Source organism: Rana temporaria, chromosome 4 (assembly GCF_905171775.1).
Source record: "Rana temporaria chromosome 4, aRanTem1.1, whole genome shotgun sequence".
In the NCBI taxonomy this organism is placed as follows: domain Eukaryota; kingdom Metazoa; phylum Chordata; class Amphibia; order Anura; family Ranidae; genus Rana; species Rana temporaria.
The window spans coordinates 230,470,659-230,493,327 of record NC_053492.1 but is presented as its reverse complement, the minus strand read 5'-3'; the positions used below and the strand labels follow the sequence as shown (position 1 = coordinate 230,493,327).

Genomic DNA, 22,669 nt, shown 5'->3' with positions numbered 1-22,669 from the left:
TTTAAATGTTTAAAAACATTTTGCATTGCACTCACACATGTCACAGAGTGATAGGCATAGATCACAATCTGTGAAGTCCACTGTCTGCATTCTCCCGATCCACACTGCTGTCATTACTGAATCGCTGAAGGAAGCCGCTATAAGGATACAGAGAGCCCCAGGAAACTCCAGTGAACTGTCAGATAGCCTGGGACACTGTGACCAATCAGAGTGTTTCGGAGGCTAAACCTCGCCTCCATCATCAGAGACTGACAGTTCATTGGAGTTTCCCACGGCTCGCTGTATCCTCTGTGACGCTATGCGAGGTGCGATACATGATCATAGGTACATTTCACCTCGCATACGTTCTATCATGAGAGACTGAACCGGAATCCATTCCGGGTTTTACAGTCTCTGGGCCTGGCTAGGATTCCGGTCCGGATGTTTGGGTCCACTGGAGTCTACAATCAGCTGGACTTTAAATGTCCAGGAAGAGAGCACAACAGGGCTCTGGCTTGAAACTCAGGAAGGGACCTGAGTGAGGGGAGCGCTGAGTGCTGGACTGAAAAGGTTTGCTTTACTACATGTTTTGTGGGTGTCAGGGACTAGCCCCACACTGTATAGAGAGGAGATCCTGTTTGTTTAGTTTAGCGCCGGACGGCAAGGATTTAATTTATTGTTTTGTTTATTTTAATCTGCAAACCGTGTATAAATAAAATCTGGCATCCGCCAGACTTAAAAGAAAGTGCCTGCTTACAGACTGTGATTTCAGAAAAGGTGATCCCCACGAGCTAATCCCTCACACGTGGTGGAGAATGCGGGCACTTTTCTGAAAATGGAAGAAATGTTAAAGGCCCTGCTACAGGCCAATGCAGCCCAGCGGGAAACCAACCGCCAAGTCGCAGAGGCCGCTGCAGCACAACGAGAGGCCGCTGCAGCACAACAGGCTGCCCAGCAGGAGATAAACCGCCAAGTCGCAGAGGCCGCTGCAGCACAACACCGCCAAGTCGCAGAGGCCGTTGCAGCACAACACCGCCAAGTCGCAGAGGCCGTTGCAGCACAACACGCTGCCCAGCAGGAGATGAACCGACAGTTCGCCGAAGCTCTGGTGGAACTGAAAAAGGGGTCCGCACCTCCGGTGTTAGCGGAACCAAAGATTGTACGTGCTTCCTACCACCTGCAAAAGATGACACCGGCGGATGATGTTGAGGCGTACATGGCGACTTTCGAGAGAGTCGCTGACCGCGAAGGATGGCCAAAAGAGCAGTGGACGGGACTATTGGCCCCATTCCTAACAGGAGAACCCCAAAAGGCCTATTTTGACCTAGAACCAGATAAGGCCCAGGACTATGAGACTCTAAAGACAGAAATACTCGCACGCTTGGGTGTCACCATGGCAGTCCGATCCCAGCGCGTGCATCAGTGGTCCTATTCCAGCAACAAGCCACCCCGGTCACAAATGTTTGACCTGGTCCACCTCACCAGGAAGTGGTTGCAGCCAGAGACTCTGACCAGCCCTCAGATTGTGGAGCGTGTGGTAATGGACCGGTACCTGCGTGCGCTCCCTGCTACCCTGAGAAAGTGGGTCGGACAGGGGGACCCCAACACTGCAGCCCAAATGGTGGACCTAGTGGAGAGGTACAGTGCTACCGAGGACTTAATAAACCCACCCACGCCCCACTTCGGAGTGTCTCAGGGTGCAAGATCTCCCAACGGTTCGGGTAAGACTGTTCCGGGGTTCAAGAGTTTGGGGAGAGTGGATAAGACTGTTGTTACAGCAGATGAGACTGTAGGTCCTAGACCTGGAGACTGGCCAAAGAAGCCAGGAAGGTTTTTGGGACTGGTAAGAGGACTGGGGGTAGGGCAAATACGGTGTTTTCGTTGCCATGCATTAGGTCATATTGCTGCAGACTGCCCTCTAAATGATGAACCTATGCAATGTGATTATGTTGATAGGGTAAGACGCCTTTCTCTGTTTGCACAGGTCGCATGTGTTGCGACAGGTCAGCGTCGCCTGGAAAAACAAATGTGCGTTATTTCAGTAGATGGCAAGCCTCTTACAGCCCTGCTAGACTCTGGTAGTGTGGTGACCTTAGTCAGGAGTGTGTGTGTAGACCCCGCAAAACTACACCCCAGTTGTATTGGGGTAATATGCATCCATGGGGACACTCGGGACTACCAGACAGCGGTGGTTGAGGTTGATACCCCCTGGGGCTGTGTAACACATTCAGTGGGGGTGGTACCTTCACTGCTCCATGAAGCCTTAGTGGGGAGGGACTTTCCTCATTTTTGGAAGTTATGGGAGAGTGAAGGGAGGCCCGTAGATAGCGCTCCCCCTACTGGGGAAACTCGAGAACTCTCACCAGACCCGTTTTGCCAAAGGGAAGGGCATGCTGTTGGTGGGATCGAGGAGGCCGGAGATCCTCCACCATTCCCTGCCATGGCTGGGGAACCGGAGGACTTAGAAGCTAGCACCCAGCCTGAGGGTAAGGAACAGGAAACCTCGCCTGACCCTGACATGGAGAGTAGCCAAAATGTGGTACCCGACTTGGAGGTCAGGAGGGAGGATTTCTGTACCGAGCAGCTGCGAGAGCCCACCCTCATGAATGCCAGGGAAAATGTTAAGGTGTTGGATGGGGAACCGGTGGATCCTAATTGGGTGGTGTCCTTTCCCTACATGGCAATTAAAAACAATTTGTTATATCGAGTGATAAAACATGGAGAGGAAGAGGTAGAACAGCTACTGTACTGGTTCCCAAACCCTTTCGCAGGATGGTGCTAGACCTGGCTCATGGTCACGTAATGGGGGGACATCTCGGGGTCGAAAAAACCAGGGAGAGAATCACCCAAAGATTCTTCTGGCCCGGTTTGCATGCAGAGGTCAAGGAGTACTGCGAATCGTGCCCCGAGTGCCAAATGTCAGCACCATCGCCCCATTTTCGCAGCCCCCTTGTTCCTCTACCAATAATTGAGGTCCCCTTTGAAAGGATTGGCATGGACCTGGTGGGGCCGGTCATGAAATCTGCCCGAGGTCACCAGCATATTCTGGTGATCCTGGACTATGCGACTCGCTATCCTGAGGCCATACCCTTGCGTAACACCTCCGCCAAGGTTATTGCCAAGGAATTAGTCCAGGTGTTTAGTCGAGTGGGGATCCCAAAAGAGATCTTGACCGATCAAGGCACCCCTTTTATGTCAAGGGTTACCAAGGAATTGTGTAGATTGTACAAAATCTCCCATCTCCGTACTTCTGTCTACCACCCCCAGACAGATGGTCTGGTCGAAAGGTTTAATAAAACAGTGAAGAGTATGTTGAAAAAGGTGGTCGACAAGGATGGGAGAGACTGGGATTTTTTGCTACCATATCTCATGTTTGCCATACGAGAGGTTCCACAGGCCTCCACAGGCTATTCCCCCTTTGAGCTCTTGTATGGTAGGCATCCCAGGGGCCTGCTAGATATTGCTAAAGAAACGTGGGAAGGAGAGGTCAGCCCATATAGGAGCATCATAGAGCATGTCTCCTTGATGCAGGACCGAATCGCAGCCGTTCTGCCCCTAGTACGGGAACATATGGAGCGAGCCCAGGAGGCCCAAAGGAGGGTCTATAACCGGGGTGCCAAGGTCCGTACTTTCAACCCGGGGGACAGAGTGTTGGTACTGGTTCCTACGGTAGAAAGTAAGTTTTTAGCCAAGTGGCAGGGTCCCTTTGAGGTTGTCCAAAGGGTGGGGGAGGTAAACTACAAAGTCTACCAGCCAGGGAAAAGGAAACCACACCAAATTTACCATGTAAATCTCTTAAAGCCCTGGAAGGACCGAGAGACTTTACTGGCCACGTCCCTGCCTCCAACAGACCGGATACCCGTGATACCTGACGTTCCCATCACGGATTCCCTGTCCGTAGCACAGCAAAGTGACGTTAGGGCATTCGTGCAGAAAAATAGAGACTTTTTCTCCCCCTTACCCGGACTGACCAACACGATCCAACATGACATAGTGACGGAACCAGGGGTTCGGGTAAATGTAAAACCATATAGAATTCCAGAGGCCCGGCGAGAGGCAGTTGCGGAAGAAATAAAAAATATGTTAGAGTTGGATGTGATAGAGGAGTCTCACAGTGAGTGGTCAAGTCCCATAGTGCTGGTCCCAAAACCTGATGGCAGTATTAGGTTTTGTAATGATTTTAGAAAACTTAACAGTGTGTCCAAATTTGATGCCTACCCGATGCCCCGGGTCGACGAACTTGTGGACAGGTTGGGACAGGCTCGCTACATAACGACCCTAGACCTAACGAAAGGTTATTGGCAGATACCGCTTACTGAATCGGCCAAGGAGAAGACTGCCTTTTCCACTCCTGAGGGCTCGTTTCAGTATAAACGGATGCCGTTTGGTCTGCACGGAGCCCCTGCATCATTCCATCGAATGATGGACAAAATTTTGAGACCACATCGCTCGTATGCAGCGGCGTACTTGGACGATGTGGTCATCCACAGCCCAGATTGGGAATCGCACCTGCTCCGTGTACAAGCGGTCGTAGATTCCCTTAGGGAAGCACGGCTCACGGCCAATCCAAAGAAATGTGCCATAGGCCTGGAGGAGGCCAAATACCTTGGGTACGTTATTGGCCGGGGGATGGTCAAGCCGCAGACCAATAAGATTGAGGCAATTCAAAAATGGCCCCAACCAGTCAATAAAAAACAAGTGAGGGCCTTCCTGGGCATTACGGGGTATTACAGGCGTTTTATACCCAATTTTGCCACCATTGCCGCCCCCTTGACCGATCTAACGAAGGGTAAGGGGTCGGTCATGGTCAAATGGAACCCCGAAGCCGAGGGGGCATTTCAGAAGTTAAAACAGGCTCTTTGTATGGTACCCGTACTAGTAACCCCGGATTTTAGCCAGGAGTTTGTTATACAGACGGATGCCTCTGAGGTGGGACTAGGGGCCGTACTGTCACAGATCAGGGATGGTGAGGAGCACCCAGTGGTATACCTGAGCAGGAAGCTGAACAAGCACGAGAAAAATTATGCCATCGTAGAAAAGGAGTGTCTCGCCATTAAGTGGGCCTTAGACTCCCTGAGGTATTACCTACTGGGGAGGTCATTTAAGCTGGTCACAGACCATGCTCCCCTGAAGTGGATGTGTGATAACAGGGAGAAAAATGCTCGTGTGACAAGGTGGTTCCTGGCTCTACAGCCTTTTAAATTTGCAGTGGAGCACAGGCCAGGGAAGCTCCAAAATAATGCAGATGCCCTCTCCCGTGTGCACTGTATGGTTGGGTCAAGTGCTCAGCCGCAGGGGCTTGAGCAGAGGGGGAGGATATGTGACGCTATGCGAGGTGCGATACATGATCATAGGTACATTTCACCTCGCATACGTTCTATCATGAGAGACTGAACCGGAATCCATTCCGGGTTTTACAGTCTCTGGGCCTGGCTAGGATTCCGGTCCGGATGTTTGGGTCCACTGGAGTCTACAATCAGCTGGACTTTAAATGTCCAGGAAGAGAGCACAACAGGGCTCTGGCTTGAAACTCAGGAAGGGACCTGAGTGAGGGGAGCGCTGAGTGCTGGACTGAAAAGGTTTGCTTTACTACATGTTTTGTGGGTGTCAGGGACTAGCCCCACACTGTATAGAGAGGAGATCCTGTTTGTTTAGTTTAGCGCCGGACGGCAAGGATTTAATTTATTATTTTGTTTATTTTAATCTGCAAACCGTGTATAAATAAAATCTGGCATCCGCCAGACTTAAAAGAAAGTGCCTGCTTACAGACTGTGATTTCAGAAAAGGTGATCCCCACGAGCTAATCCCTCACACCTCATAGCGGCTTCCTCCAGCGTTTCAGTGATAACAGCAGTTTGGATCGGGAGAATGCTGACAGTGGACTTCACAGACTGTGATCTATGCCTACCACTTTGTGACATGAGTGAGTGCAATACACATTGTTTTTTATCATTTAATTTAAAGCGGAGTTCCGGCCACAATTTCACTTTTTAAATATAAATACCCCTGTAATACACAAGCTTAATGTATTCTAGTAAAGTTAGTCTGTAAACTAAGGTCCGTTTTGTTAGGTTGTTACAGCATTTAGACACTTTATAAAATAGAAATTGACTGGGGCCATCTTAAGTGTGGGCATCATGAAGCCAGACTGTATGACTTCCTGGATTTCAGCCTTGCAAATCTCGCACATGCTCAGTGCTGCACAAGCCGTGTCAGATCAGGTTTCAGCACCTGTGCTGTCCAAGTCACATGATTCTTTGAGACTGGGGAATGCACAAACTCCTGGAAAGTTACACCCACTACATTCCCAGGAGTCTGTGTGGTGTAGGTTAGGAAGCATTAAGCACCTAGGTGCAGGAAGTGGGAAGATTATCTATTCTGCCTAGCAACAACACTTTGAAGGCATCTAAAAAAAAAAAAATTTCGTAAAGGACTAATGACATTTTTTTAAAACTACTGATGTAATGTTATATTTATGGGTGGAACTCCACTTTAAGAAAAAAACGCCCTCTCTCTCCCTTCCTATTTGTCCCCTCTATAATTGTCCCCCCGCACTGCCGCTCCGATCCCCCTGCATGCTGGGGCCCCCTACCTACAGGAGGCCCTGTGGTACCCCCTGTCGGCGACCCTGGGGGAATTGGGGGGGGGGAGGGTGTGTGCTGGTAGGTGAAGGTGATTTGTATTAGGAGGGGGCAGGGATAAGTGCTGGGATGGGGAAGAAGGGTGGAAGAATGGGGATGGTTGATCGGTACTTGTGATGTGTAAGGGGGATTTTTTTATTTTTTGTGGGGGGGGCAATTGTTTTGGGAGGAGAAGAATTGATTTTTGCTGGTGGGGGTGGAGGGTGAGCATAAAGACTAGTGCTGGATTTTTATTTTTTTTTCGTAGGAGAGGGAGTGATGATTTTTGATGAAAGGGTGACATGAGGGAAAAGAGCATTGCACACGGAGGGAATTTTGCACTCTTCTTACCCCTTCACTATGCATTACACACCCCTGACCCCTGCACTCTTTTTGTTTTGTACTCATGACTCCTAATCTGAATTATACACCCCTGTCCCTTGCATTCTGTGCACAAGACTCACAGGCTCCATTCACACCTAGGCATTCCGGATCAGAGGTGGAATCGCTGCGATTCCTAAATCGCCGCAAATTGCAGGATGTGCTCGTGATCCCGTTACTTTTAATGGCACCCCAATCGCGGAGCGAAACTTCTTTTGGGTGACATATGTCCCACGATTCTGTTTGCGCGATTTTTCGAGCGGTTGGGGTGCCATTGAAAGTAACGGGATCGCGAGCGTGTCCCGTAATTAGTGGCTATTCGGGAATCATGGACAGAATCACAGTTACGGAACTCCTAGGAACTCCACAATTCGGCCACGCTCACTGTGGCGCACTGAGCTGCATTATTACTCTCCTTGGGGCACCCAAAAGTGTCCCAGGTCTTTTACAATCTTATAGTGCAGGGGTCTCCAAACATTCGAAACAAAGGGCCGGATTATTGTCCTTCAGACTCTCAGAGGGCCGGACTTTGGCCAGCGGGAGTGAATATTTTCCTGGCATCAGTGGGAGAAAACATCTGGTATTAGAGGGAGGAATAGTGCCCCATTAGTGGTGTTAGCGGGAGAAATGGTGCTCCATTGTCGGTGTCAGATGGCAGAATAGTGTCTCGTATCAGTGGGAGGGATAGTGCTCCAAGGGCTGGATAAAGGCAAGCAAAGGGCAGCATCCGGCCCTCGGGCCACAGTTTGGAGACCACTGTTATAGTGTATACTAAAAATAAATAAAAAAAATACAGTGCGCCACTAAAGTATTCGAGTTTGGCTTGAAGAAAAGGTGGCAACCCTAGTTGTCACCTAGTGCAGACATGGAGCTAACATGGACTTTAGCTTAGTGGCAAGAAAGCGTCCAGCTAACTCTTTTTATTCTGTTACAACACGTTTTATTTTGTCCATTTGGGGGAACTAAGCGTTAAAGCAGCTGAATGTTATTCTTGTTGGTCAGCTCAGTCTAGGTAAAAAAATAACAGGCCATCTAACGCCAAGCTGCGAGTGCGCCTGCCCGACTTTCTCCAATGACGGTCTAGGTGGGACGCCTGCGCACTAAGGCGCACTTCTTCCGCATTGGGGCTCTCCCGGTGGTGACGTAGAGGAGGTGGTGTCCGGGTAGGTTTGTTGTGTTTGTCGGCATTGAGCGGTCTCTCGGAGGAGCTTGTAGTATACATACACACACCTCCATGGCGATGAACTACAAGGAGGAGGACGGGAACCCTCACTCCGGTGTGGGCCCTGGACTGGCCGCTAAGAGTAAGAAGCCGGATAATACGGCCTTCAAACAGCAGCGCCTTCCGGCTTGGCAGCCTATCCTCACCGCTGGTACCGTCCTGCCGGCTTTCTTCGTCATCGGGATTATATTCATCCCCATCGGGATCGGGATCTTCGTCACCTCCAACAACATCCGGGAGTTCGAGGTGAGAGCATTGTGTGTGATGGCTGCTTTCTCCCTATAGGTCCCTTTTCCCTGGGGCTTGTCTTATGTAATAGGTCAGGTCTGAAGTCTGTTAGGTGGCTCCAGGAGAATATGGCCACCAGGGTGTCACTTCCTGGGTCACCGCCCTGTCCTTCTGATGGTGGCCATTTACATAGGTCTGATGGAACAATCCTCCTCAGGATATGACTGGACCTGTCATTAGAAGGACACACTCCTGGAATTCAGAAAGACTGGTGGATTATGTGAAAGTGTCGCTTGTGTTGTAAAAATTCATACACCTGTACTTGTATTGGGCTTGTGCTGCACCACTTTTGGAACGCATGCGAGACACTTTCACAAAACCTGTCTCTGTACGCCAAAAGAAAGTTGGTCTTAGACGCGGTACTCCACCCAAAAGGGGTAAGCTCCGCTTTCTTCCTTTGCCCCCCTCCCGACACATTTGGCACCCTTCAGGGGGGGGAGCAGATACCTGTCAAAACGAGAGGTACCCGCTCCCACTTCCAGGTAAGATTGCCACAACCATCGTGCGGCGATCTATGCAATTTCCTGTCCCCCAAGCCTGGGAGACACACAGGTGACAGAATGCAGCAGGACCATTCAGAAAGCGCAGCACGGGTCGCACATGCTCAGTAGGAAAGAGGCTGTGGAGTCACAAGGCTTCACTTCTTGTTGCTTCACTTCTTGTTTCCCTTAGTGAAGGTGTCACACCAGCACCCGGAGCCGATGGACGGATCAGCTAAGGGTGCCACCGTAGTGTGATCCATGGACTGCGTTCGGCAAACTTAATTTGGGGGTATCATTAAAGCGGAGTTCCACCCAAAAGTGAAACTTCCGCTTAATCCATTTGGCATGTAATTTTTTGGGGGGGGGAGTGGGGGGCTTCAGGAGGAGTGGGACTTCCTGTCCCACGTCCTCCTTCCGCCGAGGGGCTGCTAAGGCGAATAGTCTAAACGCCTTTTGGCAGCCTCTCCCTGTAGGCGTTTGCCTGAGACACGTGACAGGTCCCAGGCGATCGCCTGTCCAATCAGATGGCACAGCGCCGCTTGCGTTTGCGCAGTGGGTGCCCGGTCGTGAAGCCGAAAGCTGTCACGGCCGGGTGCCCACACTTAGAATGAAGATGCCGGCTGGAGAGGGGGGGGGGAGAGAGGAGCGGAGCCCCGGCCGGTGCGTCGCTGGAACGTGGAGCAGGTGAGTGCATGTTTATTAAAAGCCAGCACCTACACTTTTTGTAGCTGCTGACTTTTAATAAACATTACAAATTAGTGGAACACCCCTTAAACTTTACATTGACACCCGCAGCTGTTCGCAGAGAGCAACCTGAACTGCCTGCGAGTCAGATGCGATGGGAGGAACCTGCACAGGAATCGCTGTGGTTCCTGCATCGCATTAGTGTGAACCCAGCCTCGAAGGAGTTTGTTTATTGTGTGGCCAGCTGTATTTATCAGATTGCTATTCACCCTGATAAGCTTTGGCAGAAGTTGCTGCAAGTGTCTCTTACGCATTCGATCAGTGTTTCCCAACTGGGTGTGAAAATTCCTCAGGGGTGCCATGGCAAAAGGACGTAAAACGGTCCTGACCGCGGTATGTTTGGATAAGAGTGATCTTGTGGTAACTCCTGTATACAGCTCAACTCGTACCTCTTCCAGGTTCACTCCTGCTGCTATCTGTACTAAAGTCGGCAACCCAGAAAGCTATGTGGGCTGCCCGACATGTCCTTGGCAACCAATGGTAGGACATGGCAGGCTTAACGTGTTTTTGTTACCCCCCCCCCAAAAAAATAAATGTCATTTGGCCCCCAGTATCACTTAAAATACCTGACTGATCCTGCCTGGCTATGCCCTCACCCCTGTTAACGGACAATGGTTTATCATGGCTGCTGAGCCCTGACACCTTGGTCAGTTTACATGCCTCGGTTAGCTGCAGCTCTCCTCCGCACCTGTGTCAGCGCCCCCCCCCCCCTACTGAAATTACTTTTATTGTCTTATATATTCCAGTTTTTTTCATAATGCTATGTGCTCCTGTCTCTGTGTTTTAAAAATACCTTATTTCCGAGTGCCGCTCACGTGACCGGCCGAATCTCTCTGCCTTTCCTTCTCTCCTCCTCACGTCTCGACTGATGTCAGCTGGGGAATCTCGGCCTCGCCTGCCGCAGCTGTCAGACAGGGAGAGGAGAGAGTCGGCCGGCGGTCACGTTGATCGCTGAGGGTCACTCAGAAATTAGGTACAGCTGGCATTTTTTTTTTTTTTTTAATAAAACACACACACAGGAGCACCTAACATTAGAAAACAAACAGGATTATATAAAGTTATGACATCGGGTTAACTACCACTTTAATGTGTACTGTCTTGGTATGAGAAAAATCAGATACGAAGGACTGCGCATGATCAGAAACAATAAACAAAAAAAGCATTTTCATACAATTAGTACCATCCTCTTTTTCGACCTGCAGAAAAATGTAGGAAAACCGTTCGCCTGATTTTCTTAGTGTGTACTGCGCTTAATTGTTAATGCCACCCCAATTGCAATTAGAACTCATCATGGTGGCACAAGCCCGATTCACGTTTGCAGTACGTTCCTGAAACATGCTGAAAAACACGCATTTATGTGCAGGAACATTTCTGCGTGGTCAGAAATGCATAGATGTGATGAATGTAGCCTAATTGTTAAGGACATCCCAATACCGGTTAGTAGATACCTATTTTTTTTTTGTGTGTCAAAACATGCTACAAACGTGCCAAAATGCACAGTGGAAAAACACATGACATTCCACGCTTGGGAGGAGAGTGTTTATGATGACCGGTGAGGTGAGGTATTAAAAAAAAAAAAACACTGGTTTTAAGTCTCTCAGGAATGCTTCTTATCTAATGTTAATGTGATTTCTTTGAATAAAGTATCACTGAAGTTGTATTAAAGTGGCAAGCAAGTCACACTATATAGTCACTGGAAATCGCATAAAAATCATATTTCATAAGTAATATGGGGGAAAACGCTTAAAAACGTGTTAAATTTACTGCACCACAGCAAAAACATGTATGGGTTTTTGATGCATTTTTTTTTTTTTTTTAACGGAGCAGTGTGATCCATCCCCTTTTTTTCTGATTATCCTATAGTTCCATTATAGAATATTTTCAGAGTATGCTATGATACAGCACTATAGTAATTACAGTCTATGCAGCTATAATAAGGATTGGGTGGATGATTTTGCAATCTAATGTATGGCAAAAGAAAGTTCAGCCTTTAAAGAGTCATAATTAGTCTGCTGTGACACAGCACAATATGATTTGTTCAGTACTACCTTAATTATAGTCTATGCAGCTATTGTAATGATTGTGTGGAAATTAGGAATCTGATATGTGCTAAGAGTATACAGCTTCAAAAAATCCTTTTTATTATTCCAAGGTGAAATCGTGTATGTATTGGGAATATGAAAAAAGGTTCTCACGCAATGATTTTGACAAATTAGGGTGGTAACAATTTAACCACTCGTGTTACTGAACAATTTTTATAAAATTTAATGTGCACTTGGGTAGCTGCTGCCTTAATACACATATGGAAAAGGGGCTGCGCTCACCGTACAAAATCTAATGTGATACAGCTGAACATACAATTACATTTTATATACTAATAAATCAGTATTATTTACAGTCCAAATTAAAGTGTTGCAGTGCCAAATAAAAGAGCAAAAATATGTGCAATCTTCTTAAAAGAAAGTGCTCCACTTCGTGTCTACCCGTATCCCCTATAACATGGGGTTTCAAACTACGGCCCTCCAGTTGTTCAGGAACTACAATTCCCATCATGCCTAGTCATGTCTGTGAATATCAGTTTTACAATGCCTCATGAGATGTGTAGTTCCGCAACAGCTGGAGGGCTGTAGTTTGAGGATCCCTGCCCTATAAGGTCCAAACTCACCAGATGTTTTTGACACCCTGAGCTTATACTGAGTACTGAGAGAGGTCAATGAAAGCTTTAGACACAGGTCAACTGTGTGTTATACCATTATCCACGCTGTACAGTATATAATGCCATCATGGTTGCTCTTAATTCCACATCATGAAGTAGAGGAAGCCAAGAAAAAGAAATCATGGGGTATTATCGTTTATTAAAACCAGCTATAAAATGTTACACTCACAATATTTGGTGCCCCTCTTGGAACCCAGAATGATCTGCCAACACTGTATAGGGACGCGTGCGTTCCATGAAGGCAGAAGTGACTTACCCTTTTCCACACGTATATGTATTGGAATTGAGGCAGATATGCTTTTTTGGCCCTACTTCTCCTATGGATCACAAGAAAGCCATTTGCTCTGCGCTCCTGTGACGTCACTCAGTCGGTCCAAGCGCTGGATCAATGCTGACTTTCCAGCCTGGACTGGTAGCTGACTCAGCCTCTCAACAATCTGATGAGAGCCTGAGCCAGCCCCTCTGCTCCCTTCACAGCCCAGCGCACCAGTGGGCACTGGAGGAGCAGAGAGCCACGGACTGACAGTCACAGCTCTCTGCTCAGTGAATATTGAGAACTGAGCAATCAGCAGTTTGTAATCACTCAGTTCTCGGTGTAGAGGCAGTGGTAGCCAGATGCAGCATCGGTTCAATGCTGCACCCACCTAGGTGAAACCCAAACTTAAAGCGGTGGTTCACCCTAAAAACGACATTTTTCTATTCCACTGCCCCCCCACATTACAATTCGATTAAGGCTCTTATTATTTTTTCCATGCTGTACATACCTTAGTACAGCATATTCACCCGTGCATCCGGGTTGCGAGTCCCGCGGGAGTGGGCGTTCCTCACATGTGTTTGACATTTTGCCCAAAAACGAGCTCCCCCTTGTCGCGTAAGCCGCGTCACGATTGGCGAAAGGAGCCGAACGGCGATGCGCAGTATAGCGCCGACTCGCCGTTCGGCTCCTTTCGCCAACCGTGACGCGGCTTACGCGACGGGGGGGAGCTCGTTTTTGGGCAAAATGTCAATCAAACACATGTGAGGAACGCCCACTCCCGCGGGACTCGCAACCCGGATGCACGGGTGAATATGCTGTACTAAGGTATGTACAGCATGGAAAAAATAATAAAAACCTTAATCGAATTGTAATGTGGGGGGGCAGTGGAATAAGAAAATGTCGTTTTTTAGGGTGAACCACCGCTTTAATGATTTTCAACAATATTTTTACATTATTATTAATAATCTATAAAAATCCCTCTTTAATACAAGCTATGCAATAAACTTTGTTACCTGGAATTCACCTCTTAACCACTTCCTGCCCAAGGTGGGTCATACGACGTCCTGGACTTTGAATGATGCTTGCAGCTACAGGAATCATCCAAATGTCATCTTTTTCGCCTGGCGATTCCCTGCACCGCAAGAACAATGATAAGCGGTGGGAGGAGACATGTCCGTTCCCCCGCCCTCCATTGCTTCTCCCAGCTCGCCCGTGTGATTGGTGAGTAGGAGAAGGAATCCATGGGCGCTGGAAGTTGAGATGGTCCCCGGCAATCTCTATGACCTTTGGAAGCCAGGGCACGATGTTATGACATCACGTCCAACCCAGCGGAAGTAAACATAGCTGGGGACTGGATGGAAAGACAGATTGTTTTTTTTTTTTTTTTTCTTTTTATCTTAATCTTTCCTGCCTGGGGGAGAAATGTGGGGTATTTTGACGTTTAATACTGTTATGTCAGCAGTTGGCTAAAAAAAACTAAACGTAAACCCTGCTGCTTGCCCACAGCAGGGCTAAATGTGTAAAATAAACAACCACCTACCCGGCGCCAGGAACCACATGTCCTGGAGGTCAGGCGATGTGATTTGCGTATCTCTGTTGTAAATATTGCTGTTTATTACTATATTTACAATATTGTGTCTATTTTCAGTCTAGTATTTGTGTAGTCAAGAATTTCCATAACTGCTTATTTTTATCACATCAAAAACGTGCGTCAGGAAATCTTTGGCTAAACATTATTTTTATTTAGTTTTTTAATCAGAATAATTACACTGTAAGTGATGACAAAATCTGAAAGTGATATAGTTGGCTAGTCCCTTTTTTTTTTTTTTCCTTTTAGTTTTCCCGCTGACTTTGCCTATATAGATTGACTGATGTGGTTACTTGCTACCACAGGGTAAAAAAAAACAATATACAGAAGCAGCATAAAGGTGTCCATGTATTTGTGCCTTTAGCTATGCTAGATATAGGCAAAACACTTCTTTGACTTCTTCTTTTTTTAAGTTTCTGAAATATTGATTGGGCCATTCAGCCGCTGTTCAAGTTGCTAGATCAGTGATGATTACCTCCCATAAGGGACATCACCAGAGGGCTGCATAATATTCAGTAAATGTAATGCTGCAAAAAAGCTGTCAGACTGCAGACACTCAGCGGGAAATGGTGAAGATGCTGTAAGAGCCGGTTCACACACAGGCGGCACGACTTTGGGGGCGACTTGGCAAGGCGATCTCAAGGCGACTTGAGAGGCAACTTGCAAAATTACTTCTGTATTGACGTCAATGCAAGTCACCCAGAGTCGTCCCCAAAGTCGTACAGGAACCTTTTTCTAAGTCGGAGCGACTTGCGTCACTCATATTAGAATGGTTCCATTGACTACTCCGGACCGCGACTTGTCAGGCAGCTGAGTCGCCTGACAGGTCGCTCCTGTGTGAACCGGGTCTAAGAGTTGTTGGAGACTGGGGAGGTGCTTCAGGGACAGTCTTAGACTTGAAGACACTTTGCATGAGACTGCTATAGATCACTGCTATTAACTCCTTTACAAATCAATGCTTCCATATTTACAGTGCACCCGCAAAGTATTCACAGCGCTTCAGTTTTGTCTTATTCCACAATGGATTAAATTCATTATTTTTCTCAAAATTCTTCAAACAATACTCCATAATGACAACGTGGAAGAAGTTGGTTTGAAATTTTTACAAATTTTATTAAAAATGAAAAAAATCCAATGTGCATAAATATTCTCAGCCTTTGCCACGACACTCAATATTGAGCTCAGGTGCATCCGTTTCCACTGATTATCCTTTAGGCTGGGTTCACACTACTACACTACTTTCATCCTACTTTGCTCTGTGTTCAATGTTTCCCTATGAGAGCGTCTTGTAGCGTCCTACACAAGTCGGTCCGACTTTGAAAATGCTCCCTGTACTACTTTTGGTCCTACATTGATCCTACTTCAGGCCCATTGAATATCATTGAAGTCGGACCAAAGTAGTATCCTGTTCATGAAAGTAGGATGGATGTAGGATGGATGTAGGATAAATGTAGCAGAGCAAAGTAGGATGAAAGTAGTGTAGTAGTGTGAACCCAGCCTGAGATGTTTCTACAACTTGATTGGAGTCCACCTGTGGTAAATTCAGTTGATTGGATGCAGGGTGGATTTGATTTAAATCACTAGTAAAAAGGATTTATTTAAATCATAATTTTTAAAGAGCAACTGTCATCTGTCCCCCAGCGGTTCTTTCTCTGACCTGCTATTCACTCACCGACAGTCCCATTCACTTTTTAATGGGACGGCTGTGACACAACAAGGTGAGGGACGTTGTGGCAGCAGGTGAGTGGATGCCCGCTAACAGGCACTGCCAGCTGCTTTTAAAAAGTAAGGACTCATTCTTGCTGGTAGTTAGAATCTTTAATATTTGCAAACAAAATTTAGGTTTCCTATTGAGAATAATAAGCTGTCATAGATTTGCAAAACAATGGGATAAAGGAATATTCCTGAACTTAATGTATCTGAAATAGAAAACAATTGTTAGATGGATAAAAATCTGATTTATTTGTATTCTTTAAATCGTTGATTTATATCCACCCTGGTATGGTGCTATGGTGTGAATAGTCAATTGTGTGTTTTGGCAATGTGAGAATGCTTCCCTGTCTGTCCAATATTATCAGCATAACTTTGAACTGTTGACTTTACTTCCACCAGCAGTCATGATTGTTTAGAAATGGGCAGGTGTGAGAAGATATTTACATAAGTATGCTAAAAACATTTAGTGAGATAGTGGTATTCTGTAATTGGCTGGTGGTTAAAAACGATCAAATGTTGCATCACATGCTGTTTATCTGATATTAATTTTTGTTATTCTGCAAAAAAAAAAAAAAGTTGATCTTGCTGTTCTCTATCCCTCCCCTTGTCCGTGTCCCCCACTGCAGTTGGGAATTTTGCAGAGAAATGTTGGCAGCTAGTACACAAACTCAGTTTTCAGAGCATTTTCTCCCTATGCGTTCTGAGCATCCCATGTGACTAAAGAGTCGCACGTGGGCGTATACTCAGTGGTAAATAACGCTTCCCTCCCTCCTCCTCTATGCCCACTAAGCAGCTAAACACAATGGGGTGTGATATTACATCTTGATTGATGGAGGCTTCACCTCCCTGTTATTTTAAGACACAGCCTGGAGAAATCTAAATACAATACTTTTAAAAGAATGTGATTATTTGCATACCAATAATTGCTCATTCAGTCTCAATTCACACTTGTGCAATTTGTCAGGCACCTTTGGACATCAGACGCAAGACAAATTATACCCAATTCTTTTCTATAGCAAACGTTCAATTTGGTGTGATTTTAAAGTCAGTGACTTTGAAAAGGTGCCTGCACTACTTTGGTGCGACTTTGATCCATAGACTGGTAAGTCGAATCGCTCCAGTGTGACACTGGAAATCCGTGTGCTTTTGGAGCTTTATACTATGCGGCTCATTTACTGAAGCAGTTGAGAATCTTGACTCTAAATGATGTGAATATTTACATGAAAAGCAAAACCCTGTTTATTTCTGCACGTGACTGGGTAGTCAAGGGGAACCCGGCTACAATTTTTGAGTAAAGATTTTCCACTCTTTTAGTAAATCCAACTTTGTGTCTCCTTTTTTTTTTTTCTCTCATATATCTTTAAATATTTTACATGTTGTTTTCTGTTGTAAGTTATATTATAAATCTGTGCAAGAGGTTGCATAAACTGTCAACTATTTTAAATTCTAATTATTATTATTATTATTTTTTTTAACAGATTGACTACACTGGGATAGATTCCAACAGTGATTGCCACAGATGTGTTAATGTTTCATGGAACAAGTCATGTAATTGTACTATGAATTTTACTCTGGAAACGGCATTCGAGGTAACTGCATTATTGTTTCTTATGTTAAATATTATATTGGTTTTAATATTTCTAATGTTAGGCCTCATGCACACTGGATGTTTGACGATTTTACAGCAGCTGTTTTGGGCTTTTTTTTCTACAGTCATTAAACTCTCCATGTTATCCTATGTACACATAGGCTGTTATCAGCAGTTTTTGAGCAGTAAAAAAAACCCAAAACTAGTGGGTTCTGAGAGACGTTTTTCAGCTGTAAAAATGCTTAAACCCTGATAAATGCTGATAAACAGCGGCTCACCAGCAATTTTGGAAGTTTTTGATCCACGCGATCGGTCTCAGGAGCTGAAGAACGGGGAGAGGTGTGTGTAAACACAGCTTCCCCGTTCTTCACTGTGGCGCTGTCATTGATCGTCTTTTCCCTAAAATAGGAAAAGGCCATCAATGATGTCGCACGTCCAGCCCCGCCCCCCTATAGTTAGAAACACATATGAGGTCACACTTAACCCCTTCAGCACCCCCTAGTGGTTAACTCCCAAACTGCAATTGTCATTTTTACAGTAAACAATGCATTTTTTAAGGATTTTTTTGCTGTGAAAATGATAATGGTCCCAAAAATGTGTCAAAATTGTCCGATGTGTCCGCCATAATGTCGCAGGCACGAAAAAAATCGCTGATCGCCGCCATTGGTAGTAAAAATTTTTTTTATAAAAATGCAATAAAACTATCCCCTATTTTGTAAACGCTATAAATTTTGCGCAAACCAATCGATAAACGCTTATTGCGATATTTTTTTTTTTTTTACCAAAAATATGTAGAAGAATACGTATCGGCCTAAACTGAGGGGGAAAATAAACGTTTTTTTATTTATATTTTTGGGGGATATTTATTATAGCAAAAAGTTAAAAATATTGAATTTTTTTCAAAATTGTCGCTCTATTCTTTATAGCGCAAAAAATAAAAACCGCAGAGGTGATCAAATGCCACCAAAAGAAAGCTCTATTTGTGGGGAAAAAAGGACGCCAATTTTGTTTGGGAGCCACGACCGCGCAATTTGTCAGTTAAAACGACGCAGTTGCGAATCGCAAAAAAGAGGCCTGGTCCTTTACCTGCATTTTGGTCTGGGTCTTAAGTGGTTAAACGCTATTCTAAAAACCGTTGAAAAACTCACTGCAAAGCTAGGCCTAAAAGTTCTAATTTTAGCTGATGCCTAAAAGTTCTAATTTGACCCCCTGGTCTGCAACCCCCACAATTCAGGCTTATTCTACCCTCCGTCAAATGCTGAGAATGTAGGCCTGTTCAGAAAAGCAGTTGTTTCGCAAGTAATCTGGTTTTAATTTTACTGAGAAGCTAAGTTCTCTTTAGTAATAGCCGTTGCCTTCAGACTAAAACAAAAAAGCTTAAAGGAAATACATAGGCCACCTTGCTGAACCTTCCTCTGAAAATACTAGTTTCCTGGCTTTTTCTAACTTCAATACATTGAGTCACTGACCTGTAAAAAGTATGTAGTAATTCAGAAAGTTTTGAAGCCAGTGGGTCAAACAGCCCTTTTGAGAAAAAGTCATCAATTGCTGCCTGTGTGTGTGTGTATATGTTATATATAATTTTAGTACAGGTTTCCTTTAATTTGTCTAATTACTGAGGATTTTTAAAATGCTCTACCTATTATAAATGGTTATTCCTAAAGCAAACCCGTGCTGTGAGAACTACAGAGGCTGCAATTGCTGACTTTTGTTGACCATGTTAGTAAATGTCTGGCTTCTTCGAAACATTGACCTAAAACAAGTATATTAACCAGGAAGTTTAGAAGTTCAATGCTTGATCTGTGTACTTGTTGAGTCTTTTGACTTGACAAAATACTGAACTCTTTGGTTCAGCATGTTAACCAGGCAAACTGGAAGCCTCTGTACATCACTACAGTTATTGTGCATGATCTGTAAGACTGGTAATGCCTTAAGAGAAGTATGGGATTCATAAAATATATAATATATATATATATATATATATATATATATATATATATATATATATATATATATATATATATATATATATATATATATATATAAAATATATTATATATGCACTCAGCTCGGTGGATGCAGCATCTCCGCCTTCTCTGAGATCAAGAACTGGGAAATCAAATGCTGCTGATGGTTTAGCCCTCAGTCTCCAGCCTGCACAGAATGGGGGACTGTCTGTCACCCGCTCTCTGCTTCTCCAGCGCTCACTGGAGTGTTAGGCTGTGGAAGGGATAGGAGGGGCTCACTCTGGCTCTTTTTGTCCTTTTGTGTCTATTAAATCAAGGTAGACAATATGTGCATATGGCTGCATTAACTTGAACCTTGATGTGAGATGCTTGGTTTAAAGCTCTGCCAAGTGTCTTCTAACTGCCAGTATGGAAAGATTTCTGCTTTCATCGGGAAAAGCTTTGCTATGCTGCGTATTTTGAAGCTGCCAGCAACAAAGCTGCTCACCTCAACAAGCTGTCTCTGCTGGGTGAGCTTTTACAGCATGGGCAGACTACTACCGAAGTAATAATGTCTCTGGATGCTTTTGTGTATCCAGTAGAGATGTAAGCATAAGCTAACAGGCTACTAACTGTATCCAGTCTTATCTCTAAGTCATCAAAGCATATGGGGTGTCACTGGTCCTCATTTATGTGTTAAGAGTGATAGGAAAAAGGTTTTCTGTGCTAGTATGGTAGAGTGACTGTTTAATGCAACTTTTAAACCTGCAGGAACCATATATTTGACTGCATTCTCAGTAATATCTAGCTGTTAGCCACATTTGACTCTAATTTTCATGTTTTTTCTAACAAAGTAAAAAATTGGGGTTCCTGAGTGCTTCATCAAAAATGAAGTGTTTCAACTAGGTGAGAAATACCAGTGAGCATAAGACACATTTTCCCTGTTGCACTCAATCTGATCCTTGGACAATCTTTTATATATCTTATACAAGTTTTTTAGCCTCACTATTTGCAACGTTGTTTTTTCAGAGCAATGTGTTCATGTATTATGGACTGTCTAACTTCTACCAGAACCACCGCCGATATGTTAAGTCAAGGGATGACAGTCAGTTGAATGGAGACAAAAACTCCCTGACGGTAAGTTGTACCTATTTGTAAGTTAAAACATATCTAAAACAAAAATGTAATATACTACAGCTTTTTTTATTTGTAGATCCAGTGTGGTTCCTCTATCTGTGGAGGAGCAACAGAGACACCCTTGGACAACAGCGCTGTCTAGAAAGAGTTATGGTTGATGGAATAGTAGCTTTAGATGAACTTTGCGTAGTGGATGTAAACCCCATTCATGAAATTTGAGCTGGGCACATCTATCTGTAGTCTTATCTTGTATCTCTTCAAAGCCCTAAGTCCCCTGGCTTTCTCCTGCTTCATTCTTCTACCAGCATGATAACTTTTGACAAGTTCTCTGTCAACTGAGATAAAACCAGGCTGAATTTTGTGTCGGGGTGGGTGCTATGAATTTAGCAGAGAGCTGGTCTATTCACAGCACAGCTCTGCGGAGAGGGGGTGTGTGCGCCTTTCCACCAATCGGCTGTCTCACAGTGTATGGCAAGACTCCACACCCACAGGTGAATTAGGAAGAGAAAATTCTAACGGGACGTGCACTTTCTAAACGGTATATAATGCTGAAGACAGCAGATATACATGTAAAACTTAATTAGGGAGATTTGATTCATCTCTGTGTATTATCTTCACTCGGTATATGTAAGGGTTTACATCCACTTTACATTTTATTCACTTAAAGGGGTTTTAAAGGTTCCCCCTTTGTTATTTAAAAAAGAAAAAAAAACATATCATACTTGCCTCCACTGTGCAGCTCGTTTTGCACAGAGTGGCCCCGATCCTCGTCTTCTGGGGTGCCTCGGCGGCTGTCTCGGCTCTTCCCCACAAGAGCTAACCCCCTAATAGGAAGCGCTCTCCCAAGGGGGTTAGCTTGCGGGCGCGCTCCCGTGATAGTCAGCGGCCATAGCCACCGAATGTATCGCTCGGCCCTACCCCTGGCGCGCCATGTCATTGGTTTGATTGACAGCAATGGGAGCCAATGGCTACGCTGCTATCAATCATCTAATAAATGAGACGAGAAGTCAGTGCGTTCACAACGCAGGATTTTAGAGGGCTCAGGTAAGTAAACGGGGGCTGGGGGCGCTAATCGTCAGATGTTTTTTCATTTAGTGCATAGAATGCATTAAGGTGAAAAAACATGTACCTTTACAACCCCTTTAAAGGCATTCAGGTATTCAAAGGTATTCATAGATCCTGGGTACTAGGTCGTACATTCAGGTAATTGGGCACTTGCAAACTCTTGAGGAGACACCTCCTGGGTTCTCTGCCCTATTTCTCTCCATGGGCCCTCCGTTATTTGCAGGTGTTATAGGGTGACAGACCTAGTCTCCTTACAGGGAGATCACTTTTAGCTTAGCTAGTTTATTTTGTCTTCAGATTCTTTAATCAACCTCTTTAACTAGCTCAATACAGCAATGCGTACATATACGCCCTGGTATTCAGGTGGTTTTACTGGGATTATTGTTAAGGGTACAACCATGATCCGGCTATCCTTTTTTACTGCTGGCGATTTTGCATATTGTAAAAGTAATCAAGCGACTATACAGCAGCTGAATTACTTTTACAGGCAGCGAAAGGCCCCCTCCCCCTATTTGAAGATGTTGTGTGGATGCCCTAGAACAAGTACTGAAACTAATCTAAATTCCATAATGGCTCTCATCTCTATTCAATATGCCGAATGCCTTGAACCATCTCTCTTGTCCCAGGGAGTAGTTGTGCCAGTACTGCTACAAGACGGGTTAATTGGGTACAAAGCCCACAGCAGTATTTGTCTTATTGTGGACCTAAAATTCCTTCAAAAAATGCCTTCAAATTCCAAAAATGAGTATGAAATCCACAAGGTTGTTTTAATTCCTCTCTGACGAGGGGAACCTGGCATTCATTGACATCCAAGATGGCTGCCTGCATATTTCCATTTATCCACCCCATCTGAGTTTTTTGTGCTTTGCTGTGGCAGACAGTCGTTTCCAGTTTGTCACACTGCCTTTTGGTCTGTCCACTGCTCTGAGTATTTACAAAGGTCC

The 22,669-nt window shown here is 45.1% G+C and overlaps 1 protein-coding gene across 1 annotated transcript in view; it reads left to right on the top strand.

Annotated features, from left to right (window-relative positions):
* The first annotated feature begins 8,065 nt into the window (after window positions 1–8,065).
* The window catches only part of TMEM30A (transmembrane protein 30A), a 32,803-nt gene continuing 18,199 nt past the window's right edge, over window positions 8,066–22,669 (top strand). Inside the window, exons 1-3 of the mRNA XM_040349969.1 lie at window positions 8,066–8,448; window positions 17,468–17,578; window positions 20,553–20,660. Of these exons, the coding sequence (XP_040205903.1) occupies window positions 8,215–8,448; window positions 17,468–17,578; window positions 20,553–20,660 (453 nt within the window). The 5' untranslated portion in view covers window positions 8,066–8,214. The remainder of the gene's footprint in view (window positions 8,449–17,467; window positions 17,579–20,552; window positions 20,661–22,669) is intronic.